The sequence below is a fragment of the Nesoenas mayeri genome (genome assembly GCF_963082525.1).
Source record: "Nesoenas mayeri genome assembly, chromosome: 12".
NCBI lineage: Eukaryota > Metazoa > Chordata > Aves > Columbiformes > Columbidae > Nesoenas > Nesoenas mayeri.
In genome coordinates, this window is record NC_137547.1 from 12783851 (window position 1) to 12797397 (window position 13547).

Below are 13547 nucleotides of genomic sequence, written 5' to 3' on the forward strand. Positions count from 1 at the left end.
GTCACTGCTCTTGCAGTCTCATCTCCCCCGTTCCTGCTCAATGTCCTACCCGCTCACAGTAGTACCAGTGCTCTTCCCAAAATTAAGCAATTATCTCTCTGACAGTTTTGCTTTTGGGACCAGCACAGTGATGCTGATCTTAGTTAGTTTAGGCAGCTGTGGAACCATACCTCAAAGCATTTAGCTTTCCTGCTAGATCCCAACTAGGAAACGGTGTTTGGCAGCAACCCACCTGACAAATGGTATTGAAAACAAAACAAAACAAGAAAATACAAAACAAATCAAACAAAACTACATCAGAAGCTTGAAAATTACTTTAACAGCAAGAGGGTTTGCTCTTGACTTTGCAAAGAAGACTCTAGTAAACAAGGTGATATGCATAGCCTGCTGTCCCATTTCTAATGAATATTTCCAAGCTCTCAGACTAGCTATTCACATGCACAACTTTATATGCAGTTATAAGGCAGCCACTGTGTAGTGAGAGCTGCTGGCTTTTATAGCATCTGTTAATGCTCAAAATGAGAAAGGCTTATTATTCAGCATCCACTTCAAGTCCAAAAAACTTTTTGCTATTACTGTATTACAGAGGACTAAGCATGAATGCTTTTTTTCTTAATGCAAACCTTGTGCATTTTATTCCTCTGCCAGCAGTTGGCATATGTGTTTCCTCTTACCCACAGATTCCTTCTCAAAAGTGCCATTAAGTGCTGGAGCTCCTGGCAAACTTTCTGGAATATCATCATCTTTAACAGCATTCACAGGTGCCTTCATTGCAGAGACTCAAAGAATAAGGGTTTTCCAGTGCTATTCCATGGTGGAATTGTGTTGAGCAATTGTGTGATTAACTGGATTGAGTACACGACATCATTTGCATTGATTTGGCAGTTGAGTGGGGCTTGACTATGAATTTACTCCTGTTTTATGCAGGAGATTTTACAGCAGTTTTAGACTGGTGTGCAAAGACAAGGGAACTCATATCCCACAGGTAAAGCAGCAGCACTCACAAAGGAAAAACAACATTAGCAGAGATTTGTTTAAGAACTTAGAGGTGTGTATTTGCCTGGGATAGTAATATAATGCGTAGAACTGAAGAAAGAGCTGGATGTTGGGAGTTCTTGCTGGTACCCCAGAAACTCAGCACTATGTGCCAGACCAAGGGCTACAATTGTATAACCACAGGATAGTTCGTGTTGGAAGGGACCTTCACAGCTCCCCCAGTGCCACCCCTGCCATGAGCAGGGACATCTGCACCAGATCAGGTTGCTCAGAGCCCCGTCCAGCCTGGCCTGGGATGTCTCCAGGGATGGGGCATCCACCACCTCTCTGGGCAACCTGGGACAGTGTTTCACCACCCTCAGTGTAAAACAATGAGTGAGTGCCTGGCTGTCACACTGTTGGAAGAGGAGCATGTTGGTGCTTTCTTCCTTGCCTGTGCAAAGTTCGTTGCACAGATACTGCACCTACTCAGGTGCCAGACACGCAAGCAACACTCCCTTACTACTATTTATACCGATTAGCTCATGTCTAGTGTAGGAGATAAGCCATGGGCAGTGCCGCTGCTGCTAAATTTGGCCTTGTCCCATAACAGCTCTTCTCTATGTATGAGATATGTCTGGAAAAAAAAATAATTCTGGGGTTGTGGTGGTGGTGGTTCAGAATCAAACATGCAGCAAACCAGCACACAATAACACAATATTGAAAGCAAATGAAGATACCAATCAGTTGCATATATATAAAAAAAAAAAGAAATAGACAAAGTATAAACTAAACAGCAGAAAGCAGGCCAAAACACGCTCACAGGAAAGGAGCCAGGAGGGCTTTTTTGTGGTACAGATTGTTTTTGTAGTTTTAGCAATGTTTCAGACTCAAAGGAGGCTCCTTGCAGTCTGCCGGAAGGAACAAAAGATCCATCCAAAGGAGAATTTGGATGATTTGTTTTGGCACCGCTGAGCTGCAGTGTTTGAAAGGATAATAACAAAGAGGAGAGTGCAAAGTGAACATGCTTACCAGATACACTTCGACGTGATGCATCTGCTAGAAGTAAACCTGGCAGTGTCCCCTGGTATAAAATTGTCATGAATGAAAATCATCAAACTGCCCTGGAGGGCAGAGTCAGTGGGAGGCTGACATTAGCCCTCTTGGTGCTTTTGAAAAATACACCATAGATTAATTTGTCTGCTGAAGATGATGATGGACCATCACGGCAGATAGAAAATACGCTCTCTTCTAGCAGCTCCACTTCTCAAATGCCACAGCTGCTCACAGTGGATCAGTCTGTCAGGTGGAGCGTGTACATGGCTCAAAAATAAGGAAAAGGTTCAGCAGTATGGATTGGAAGTGCTTAAAAATCATGAGCTGGACCTTAAAGAAATAATTACATTCTCTTGCAGATTTTCATAGCAAATCAAATTAAAAATTACTGTCAGTTCACAGGAACGCTTTCCAGGTTTCTATTTTGAGCTTCAGCCCTACCATTGAAGACCTGGACATCTGGATTATTTTTAATGCAAAACGGGGCGCTATTCTCACAGCATGGCAGGTTGCAGAGCTTTATGAAAAAAAAGAGAACCTCCAAGTCAAACAGTTTGCTGGAGTTTCATAGCTAGGAAGTCTCAGATCTGCATCCGTTTCAAAATTTGGGGGAAGCTGAGGCAGAAAATAGAATACACTTTGCACCACTGTCAAGATGTGCAAAACATAAGGCCAAAAAAATCGCATAGGCTTAGAGCTGAGGGAAACTACTTGTTCAGAGAAGACATTGGTGATCGGTGTGGACACTGTGCCAGACAAAGGTCTTTTTCTCAGTATGAGGTAATTGTGGGGTTTTTCCGTACCTGTTAATCTTGCCATTCATTTCAAAATCTGCTTCAGCATTGAGAAGCCATCCCACTGCCTGTGTCACCGTGTGACCTCTCCTCTGTGGTGTCAAAAGGTACCTTAGAGCCACCTCGGAGTTACACCCCAGCAGCTGCCCACAGACTCTGAAACCAAAAGTGAGCACGCACAGCAACGAGGAGCCTCGGGTTCACTTCAACTGCTGATGTAGTTTAGCGGAAAATTCGGGTATAGCCGTGAACCTCTGGTATTGTGCACCTTACACCGAAGAGATACTAGAACAGAAGTCAAAAGGGTTTCTTCAGCCTGACCCACATATTGGAGTGTGTACATGACATGGGTGAGATACACGCTTTACACCGGACAAGGGTCTGGCCATTTGTCTGTTGTGCAGAAATGAGCTCAGATGGTGAGACAATTTAAGGCTTAGAATCAAAAATTACTTCTTTTTTTTTCTTTCTTCTCTGTATTGAATTTTTAAGGCACCGAAGGGACTTGGCCATACATCTCTAACTGAAATCTGTAGGAGATGCATGGTTAAGTCCCTTAGTCATCAGTGGAAAAATCCTGTGCTGACCACCTAATTCCAAATTTCCGTGATACTCAGCATCAGATCTGGATCAGCCATCTACAGCTATGGACTACAATGCCATGTAAACTCAGGTTTAGGACATTCAACCTCCAAGGAACTGTGTTTTATAGAAAAAAAAGCACTTTGGTCTATTTTTTCCTCCATTCCTTTTTATAAATAAATATATACTTTTGATGAAAAATGCCTCAGAGACTTTCATGTAAGAAAGGGATTCGCTGATGTTCTGGCCATGTTGGCCATCACCAGCTCCCAGAGGAGCATCCAGCCAAAGTGTCTGGATGCACAACAGGGTCCTGCCCAAAGCCAGACGTTCCTATTGATGTGCCAAGGCTGGTGCCCCCCACTGCAAGGTAACGGCTCTGATTTCAAGTCGAAACCAAGCTAAGCCACCACGTTTGTTCCATTTCCAGTTACTGCCTTGATGAGTCTTTTTTAGCAAAAGTGGCCCAAAAGGGGAGGTGTGTCCCAAACCTGGCACCTGGCAGAGCTCCTCGTGTTTCTTTCTATGCTGCTGTATATTGGGGACTCCTCTGAGGCCACAGCATTGCTGGAATGCCAAGTGCCTCGCTGTTCCTGAGCTTTCTCCCAGAGCTGCCTGCCCTGCAGGTGGGGAGCCAAGGAGCTTGGACATTAAATCTCCAGCAGCTTTGCACAGGAAGCCACTGGCTGACCTGACAGCTGAACCCGGGGAAATTCCTTCTGCCACGAACTCAGAGCAGTGTTTCACCATGAATCACTTAAATCTCAGACAGCACTTGAAAAATCACAAGATCAGGCCTTCTTTATTGACCACAAAGCTGTATTCTCAACCGCATGGCTTGGTGCCTGCAGGAACACAGCGAAGGGGAGCAGGGCTCTGCCATGCGGTGGGTGGAAGGACATTTGAGCTTACTTAAAGCCATGTGCCAACACACCAACCCAGGGCCAACAGGGCTGACCTACTGATGAGGGTCAACGAGATCACTGATGATCATCTCTCGCCTCCTCCCATCGTTTCCCTACTAGAAAAAAAGAAACTGACACCCAAGTGGATTTTCCTTCTGAGCTGAACCCAGCCTCCATTTCTCTAATATAAAGTCATAGAATTGTTTCAGTTGGAAGAGACCCTCAGGATCATGAAGTCCAACCATAACCTAACCTAACTCTAGCACTAACCCATGTCCATAAGAACCTCGTCTGAATGCCTTTTAAACCCCTCCAGGGATGGTGACTCCACTACTGCCCTGGGCAGCCTGTTCCAATGCCTGACAACCCTTTCCAGGAATAATTTTTTCCTAATATCCAATCTAAACCTCCTCTGGCACAACTTGAGGCTATTTCCTCTCATCACTTGCTACTTGGGAGAAGAGACCAACCCCCTCCATGCTCCAAGCTCCTTTCAGGCAGTTCAGAGATCAGAAGGTCTCCCCTCAGCTCCTGTTCTCCAGCTGAACCCCCCAGGTCCCTCAGCCGCTCCCATCACACTTGTGCTCCAGCCCGTCACCAGCTTCATCACCTTCCTCTGCACTCTCTCCTGTACCTCAATATGGAGCCTTTGCAGAGATAAATAATCACAAGGGGATTAAAAAAATGAAAATAAAATAATGAAATTGTGTGGAAAAAAAAGACGAATTAGTATGTTTCCTATTGAAAATGTTACAGTAAAAAAGAAAAAAAAGCCTTTGTTGTGGTTGTTATTTTTAACCGGTACAACAGCAGAACAGATGGAAGCCCCCAGCCCATCTCCGTGTTCTGTCCCTCGACACCTGGTCCCTGTGGGCGCAGCAGGAGCGGGGCTGGCGGTGCTGATCCCCACTGCGCTCCCAGCCCGCGGTCACGTGTCCGGCCCTTGGACACAGACCCAGCTCCTTCCATCTGCTGCCGCTCCTTCCCCCACGCTCTGGCGAGCTGGGCTGTGCGAGGAGGGAACCCAGCGCCTCGTCCCAGCCCCCCTTGGCACACACACCCCGAATTCAGGCACCCGAGCTGGGGGAGGCTCTGCCGGGGTTCAGCATGAAAAGGGCTCAGAGTGCGGGGGAACGGGCGCTGCTCGGCTCAGCCGGGGTTTCCTCGGTTTCACTCAAAGGCTGAGGAATGTCTGACACTAACGATATCCAGATGTGCCTACTTGGCAGCCCGCTGCCGGGACATTACCGAGGGGACGCAGGATCAGCGCTATCGAATGGGATGTAAGTATCTATTATGTATGTTTGATCAGTTCTGCTGTGGACGGTGTGATGTGGAGTCTGTCCTTCTTGCTTTGCCTCTAGCCCGTAGCTTTTCTTTTTGCCTTATTGCTCTTGCCGTGTCATTACACGCAGCAACCTGAGCCGTGATTGTTAACATGCAGCAGGGTCAGCTTCAGGCTCTGAACGTGCAGCCTCTGGCCCCGCTACATCTGCTTTATGCTTTATTTTCCAAAGAACCTTCTATGTGTGCTTGACGTTGTTTTTACAGAAGAAAGTTTGGGGCTTCTTTAAATAATGTCTTCAGTGCTACAAGACAGGGTTCCTTCTCAACTGCAAACATGCTTCAGTGGTGGCACATTACGTTTACAAGCCATTCTTCGTCAGTAAAGGAACATGGATCTTCCCCCTGTGTTATGCTATTCTATGCTTTCAGCAAAACATGGGAATTTTCAAATTCTCTAGTGTTGCAAAGAGAGAAAGAAAAAAAAAGCTCAGTCCCAGTGAAATGAGCTGTTAGTGATGAAGTTTTTTAACAGCTTTTGGGCAGATTCTGATAAACTCAACGCCTTAGCTATCATCTTGAAATAATAAGTCCATGCTAATGCACTGTAGTTGCTGGGTTTTGGGGCATATCAGGCAAATTCTATATCAGATCAGAAGAGAGTCTGGGAGCTGAAGAAACCCAAGTGCTGCAGCCTGGGGAGGGCTGGGAAAGGAGAGCAGTTGTGTCAGTGGGGCCGTTTCTTACCCCTTCACAAGCCTGCAAGGCTTTATGCTCCTCCCGGGACCAGGGAAATTAATGTTTGCAAGAGAGCGTGCAAGTTCTTTGCCTGCACTTGGCCGCTCCAGGAGGGCCCTGTCTCCCTGAAGCACTGGGGGTGCAAGTTGAGCTGCTGAGCTCTCCATAATTCTGAAAATCAGACCACCTACATGCAAGCCTGCGTCTGGATTTCAGAAAGTACCTCTCACGGCTGCAAAGGCCGCAGAAGATAATTGCGTGTTACCGTTTCCTAACGTTGCCAGCAGCTGAACGCTCTTGTTGGAAACGTGGTGCTGTGCTTGGGAGGAGCTGGAGCTTCTTCCCGTGTTTGCTGGAGCTTCTTTGCCCGTTTGCTGTGCCTTCTTTGCCCGTTTGCTGGGGCTGGCCACACTGCGTCTGGTAGCAGCACCACCCTGCACGGGTGCTGCCCCGATGGCTCGTCCTGCCCCGAAAGGGCCAGGGAACATCCCACGCTGCTTGCACGCAGCAGAGCTGCAGCCCCAAATGGCGCCACGTGTCCCTGAACGACTTAGCCAGCTCAGCAGGGCGATAGCAGGAGCGGTGCCAGCAGCCCGTGTTTCCCGGGGGCCGCGGGGATGGTTGTGTGGGCAGCCAGCTCTGCCCAGGGTCACCGGGGCTCCCTTGCTGCCTTTTGCCACAGTACTACGCGATTCTCCACCGGGGATGGTGCAAGTTTCTTTTTTGGGACCTCTGTAAGTGAGAGCAGACTTCTTAGCATCCATCTCTAGCCTTCGCTTAGCAGCTCTGCGGTTTCTCTGCATTTCAGTTCAAATACTTCATGAAAACTTCACCGACGGGGGTGAAAGCTACACAGAGACAACCGCAGCAGCTGTTTGTGAGCTGTTGTCTAACGTGTGACTGGCAGTGCGATGGTGAGGCTGACAGGGCTCACAGGAGAGACTGTAATAAAAAAGGACTAGCCAGCTGGGAAGCTGATGAAACCACATATTTCAGGACCGGGGCAAGCAGTAAGTAAGGCGCCCTGTCCTGTAACAGCATGGATCTCATGCACTCGTTTGCACTGGCCTGAAAAGCAGCTCCGACAGGAAAGTTGGAAACGGTCTTTGGAGCGGGGGCTGTGTTTTTGTTACCTGTTTGTGCAGTGTTTCAAACAACAGAGATTTTGCCTCCAGGTGCTGCAATGCAAGTAACGGCAGCGGTGACACTGTGTCAGTGACACTGCGCACGGGGACAGAGCGCTGCTGTGATGGTAGCACTGGCCACCAGCATCCAAGCAGAGGCACGGTGTGCAGCTGAGCACTGATGGCCTCTGCTCCCTGCACTGCGTTCATTCGGCTCTGGTTCATGATCCCAACTCCTGAGAATGGTCTCTTAAGACATTCAGCTAATTAAATCCTACAGCTTATTCTCTGTTTACAGAGATCAAAACTTCTAAGCAGCTAAATGAGATGGGCTCTTTTTTTCTGGTAAGGCAGCTTAGCGACTGTTTTGGTTACTTCATTTTCCTAGGGCTTTGCACTAACCAACTGGCCAGAGGGCATCTCTTGTATTTCAGCATGTCCTGTCTTCTGGTCAAGAAGATTGAATTGTTCAGCGTGGCTTTGTAACCCAAACAAGCCCCCTTCATAATCACACGGGAATGCAGAGGGGGGAATTGTCTGGCACCAAAACCCCTTGAAGCACCAGCTCACATGAAGTGGGGCAGCAAGCTGATCTGTGGACAAGCCACAGCCGTGCTTGGTGGGGACGGGTGGTGCCAGGAGCTGTGCTGGGATGAGTGTCCAGCGGAGCTCGTTGCTGTGTTTCGTACCCTCTTGTTCAGTGTACCACATTTTCAGCTTGCCTCGCTACCAAAGCTGCTGCTCCCGAGGCTGGGTGAGTCGAATAACCACTCTTCATGGCACAAAGCAACAGGCCAGAATCACCACAGCTCCTTGACTGATTGCTAGGGCAGGATCCAGAGGCTTTTTCCCACCTGGGCCCATGTGAGCAGAAGTGCCGAGTGATGGAGACGTGACGGCTGCTGCAAAAGAAGGAAGTTTCCAAGATGAGCTCAAGGCGTCACGTCATTCAACTGGGAACAAAGTACCAGAAATTTTGAAGAAAAAAAAATCACTTAACTGCTTTTATTGCAGCGCTCCTTGGCCATATTTCAGAATCCTCCTCTCAAATAAATGAACACCAGACGGAGGACTGGGCGCTCTGCCCAAGCATGCAACAGCGCAGGTCACGTTCCCTGCCTGGATGCTCCCCAGGGTGCTGTGTCCATCTCCGGCCACTTCCAGCTTCTGAGCATTTTGGAGCCTCTCAAACCAAGCAGACTGTGGCCCCCTTGGTCCTTCCAGCACATTCCCCTTGCATACAGGCTCCCCATGTTGCCACCTCGTGGTTGTGGGACCTCTCAGCCCTCTAAGATTGCTGGTGCTCACAGCTCAACACGCGACACTCCAAACTGTCCCCAAGACCCGCCGTGTCCCACCGATGGGCAAACTGCACCACCCCATTCAGGCCTGCTCCAACTGGACTCCAAACCAGAGCCATCCCTGGGCAGCAAACATGAGGGACAACTGCCCATTTTTCCAAGCTTGGAGGACACAGGAGGCAGCCCTGGCAGCTCGGCCCGTGTTCCCGGAGGCATCCAATGATGCAGGAGTTTTATAACTCCAGCTCCGTTTCTCCATCACAGAATTATCATACAATAGTCTGGGTTGGAAGGGACCTCCAAAGCCCATCCAGTGCCACCCCTGCCATGAGCAGGGACATCTTCACCAGATCAGGTTGCTCAGAGCCCCGTCCAGCCTGGCCTGGGATGTCTCCAGGGATGGTTCATCCACCACCTCTCTGGGCAACCTGGGACAGTGTAAAAAGTTTCTTCTTCATGTCCAGCCTGACTCTTCCCTCCTTTAGTTTAGAACCATCATCCCTTGTCCCCTCTCAACAGTCCCTGCTAAAAAGTCTGTCCCCGTCTTTCTTATCGGCCCCCTTTAAGTACCAAAAAGCTGCAGTAAGGTCTCCCTGGAACCTTCTCTTCCCCAGGTGGAGACGGATGTTGGATGGAGATCCCTCACAGCGGTGTATGAAGCAGAGATGCATCTGCCTTGGATGTGGAGATGCAGAGATGCTGTGTCGAGGAACGCTCTGCTGTGATCACATCTCTTTTGTTTGGCAGCAAATATTTTCTGCTTGCTTTAATAGCCCTGTAATTTTTTTTTCCCTTCTGGTGTCGAGGTGGATGAATAATCTTTCTGGCTTTAGGACATAGTGGAGTGTCTGCCAGAATCATCAGTCCCTCTGAAATCAAGAACAGGACAGCTTTTCCCACACTGACATCCATGGATAGAGCTCACACCTGTGTAATAATCCAGGGTAATCCTTCAAAAGGCTGGAAAACCTATATAATTCGATCAAGTAATCACATCAAGGGCTGGCAACTTCTTTTGAAAATGAGATGTCTGTATTCAGCACTGAACTGTTTTATTTCAGCATGGAAACTGCTATTTCAGATTCGTTTCTTTCAATAAATGAAAACACAGAAGAAAATTCAGGCTATCAGCCCAGGCTTGTAACAATTCAGGGTTTTTCTTGGCTTTTCCAAGGGCATTTATTGCCAGATTCCAAGATGCTGGCAGGATTAATTTGTAAGTCATGGAAATAACAAGTTTCATGACACATACATTTTATTCCAAACTCTCGCTGATAAAATTAAACATAAGAAAGAGCCAGGACTTTCATCCAGCTCCCTAATTACCTGCTGGAGCCTGGCAGCTGAAATAAGATCAAACTGTTGCATAGAAAAGGAAAAAAATAAAGCTATACAGTGGGGAAAGATGAGGCTTTACAAAGAGCTTGAGTGGAGAGGCACAAACATCCGACACCATCAGGATCCGTCCTACCAGGACTCCACATCTGCTTCCTCCAGGGACCATGTGCACATAAAGCTTATCCCATTGCAACAGAAGGAGGAAAAATGCCTCAATTTTAGTTCTGATGACCTTTTTGCTAGAGGGTCCCTATTTTAGGTATCTCAGTAGCTCTGAGAAAAATTCTCACTCCAGATGGGCACAAGATAGACAGACTCTCTCTCCTTAGCACATCCAGTTCGGTAGCATGTTCTGGGTGAAGTGGGACCATCCTTTCATATCCCCAGAGCTTGCCTTCAAAATTATTGAAGGCAACATGAGGGAAAGCCTGCTGGGAGCCACATCCTGACGGATAAAGGATGATTTAGTGCAAAACTGAAACACAGCGAGTTGCTGGAGAGAACCGCAATCAGGACTTGCCAAAGGCAATTTGCACGTGACAGATGTAAAATGCAAACTAACATCCTATATGCATTAGAAGAGACTATTTTGCGAGGCTGAAAATAGTTATGAGCCAAGTCATGCGGCAGAAAGAACATAAACAGAAAACAGCTTCTGATTATTTTAAGCTTGTTAACAACGATTTATGAGAGATCAGAGAAAATTCTACAATTCTGTTACAAATATCAAAGCTACGCTGGTTAAAACATCTGCCTCGTCTAGGAGAGGAATGAAAGGTACAGTAAAAAGGCCAAAAAGTTGAGAAAACCGTAGCAATCTCTGTTAGAGGCCAGAAAACAGTGAGAGATGTGGCCTCAAGTTGTGACAGTAGAAGTTTAGATTGGATATTAGGAAAAATTTCTTCAGAGAAAGGGTTGTTGGCATTGGAACAGGCTGCCCAGGGCAGTGGGGGAATCATCATCCATGGAGGTGACTTGCTGCTCTTTCATTATTATTATTTTTTATTGTTTGCAGTTGAAGAACTAATTGAATGAGACAGAAGATCTTTGGGAAAAGCGCAAGGAATCAAATCTTGTATTTCAAGAGGCACTTTCAGCTCTCACGAATGAATAAAACATTCGTAACCCCAGGCTCTGCCTTGCTTCTGCATACTGGGATTTATTTGCCCACCTCGTGCTTACTGGTAAGGGTGATTTGGGGGAGGAAAAACACCTGTGCCCCTTCCAACCTTATTAATTGAAGTTCTTTATAACGGTTTAATATTTTATAAAGATTACTGGCAGCAAAAAGGCCCTATGTGCATTCAAGAGCATGCCTAATGTATTCCCTTTGGAGGACAAATCACAGCTGTTTTACAAGAGCTGGCTCTGTGTGCAAGGAAACGCCAGGGACACGCGGCCACTGAACAGTCAGCTCTGTGCCTCCCCGTTTCCACCCAAATAGGGTGAAAGCAGCAAGAAACAGTTACAAAGTTGAGGGGAGTGGAAAAAATGAAAAGAAACCACAAACTAATGATTTATGGAAGAATGGTATTGTTCATAATTTTTCACCTTTTCTTCCCCCTAAGCAGCAAAATCTCTGAAATGGCAAAACGCATTGGGCAGAAAGGGGTGGGGAAGAAGGGCTGATTTCACCTCGTGCTTAGGGAGCAGTTTTCAGGATGGGTGACAGGCTGGTGACTTAACTAACCAAGTCACAGAGCCAAAGCATGTGGGTCAGGGTTAGGTTTCCAACCCCTGTGCCTTTGGGCAAGTGTTTGTATGAGTTAAAATGCACTTTGCTGCTGTTTTTTTAAACAGCATTTGAGTTAGTCTTGCCTGCATGCTTCGAAGATGCCAAGTCCACATTGCTGACACACTGTACGTTTATTTACAGATGGACATTGGTGCCAGGCAGCTCCAACACAGCTTTTAACAGTCCCAGAAGCACCGCGGAGACAATGAGAGTTCGTCTCAAGGGGGATGCGATCTGTACCCTCATCCTGCTGGTGGCGCTCTGCTTTCTACTCTACTCCCAGCTGGAACATCTAGTCCCAGTAGGAAACAAGGAGCCAACACAGAAGAAGCCTTCAATAACACCAAAAATATCCCCTGACCCCAGAGTACCTTGGAGACCGATGCCAGTAGAGGCAACGGTACCTAGACCACAAGTCACTCCTATTGTTAGACGAACAGAAGTGGCCAACAACAGGGTCCAAACTACAGCTCCACCCCCGTTGACTGATTCTGCCTTCAACTTCAAGCGCTACCTCCTAAACAAAGACAACAGGAACTTCAATCTCCTCATTAACCAGCCCAAGAAATGCAGGAAAACACCTGGAGGTCCCTTTCTGCTCATTGCGATCAAATCGGTAGTTGAAGACTTCGACAGACGTGAGATTGTCCGGAAAACTTGGGGCAGGGAGGGTTTGGTGAATGGGGAGCAGATCCAGCGAGTGTTCCTCCTTGGAACACCAAAGAATAGGACAGCGCTGGCAACATGGGAGACCCTGATCCATCAGGAGAGTCAGGTATACCGGGATATTTTACTCTGGGACTTCATGGACACTTTCTTCAACCTGACCCTGAAGGAGATCCACTTCCTGAACTGGGCTGCTGAATTCTGCCACAATGTGAAATTTATTTTTAAAGGTGACGCCGATGTTTTTGTCAATGTCGAGAACATCGTTGACTTCCTTGAGAGACACAACCCCGCTGAGGACCTCTTTGTTGGGGACATCATCTACAATGCCCGCCCTATCCGTGTCCGAAAGAGCAAATACTACATCCCAGAGACCATGTACGGGCTCAGCATCTACCCAGCCTACGCAGGGGGAGGAGGGTTTTTGCTGTCCAGCCACACCATGAGGAAGCTCTCCAGGGCTTGCAGAGAGGTGGAACTCTTCCCCATCGACGACGTCTTTTTGGGCATGTGCTTACAGAGAATCAACCTCAAACCCATTTTGCATGAAGGATTCAAGACCTTTGGCATTGTCAAGCCATCTGCTGCCCCACACCTACAGACATTTGACCCCTGTTTTTACAAAGATCTCATGGTGGTTCACAGTCTGAAAGTTGCTGAGATCTGGCTAATGTGGAACCTGCTGCACAGCCCCCATCTTTCCTGTACTCAGAAGAAGCAAGTGAAGAAGCCTTTCCAATGGAAGAGGAAAGCTCAGACAACACAGGCACCACCCCTCAGATAATGCAGGCAGACTGCAGCAGAACCACAGAGCAGAACAGCTGAGAAAGGGAACCTGGAACTGTCACAACCAATTAAACTGACTGTAGAAGCAGAATATTTTAGCACAGCTTATTTACACTTTCAAGAGAAGATGAAAAACTATTGCTGGAATTTGCCAAAATTCCACGTTTGCACATATGTATCATGTAGGTCCTCCTCCATTACTGAGTCCAAATAACCATCCAGTATCATTAAATTATTATTATTTATTAGTGTTGTAGTAGTGC

The 13547-nt window shown here is 47.3% G+C and overlaps 1 protein-coding gene across 1 annotated transcript; it reads left to right on the top strand.

Annotated features, from left to right (window-relative positions):
* Nucleotides 1-12037: 12037 nt before the first annotated feature.
* Nucleotides 12038-13282, top strand: B3GNT9 (UDP-GlcNAc:betaGal beta-1,3-N-acetylglucosaminyltransferase 9; the record flags this gene model as incomplete). The annotated part of the gene is made up of 1 exon (XM_080351880.1): nt 12038-13282. One exon carries the CDS (start codon nt 12038-12040, stop codon nt 13280-13282), a length of 1245 nt encoding a protein of 414 aa, XP_080208006.1.
* Between the last annotated feature and the right edge of the window lie 265 nt (nt 13283-13547).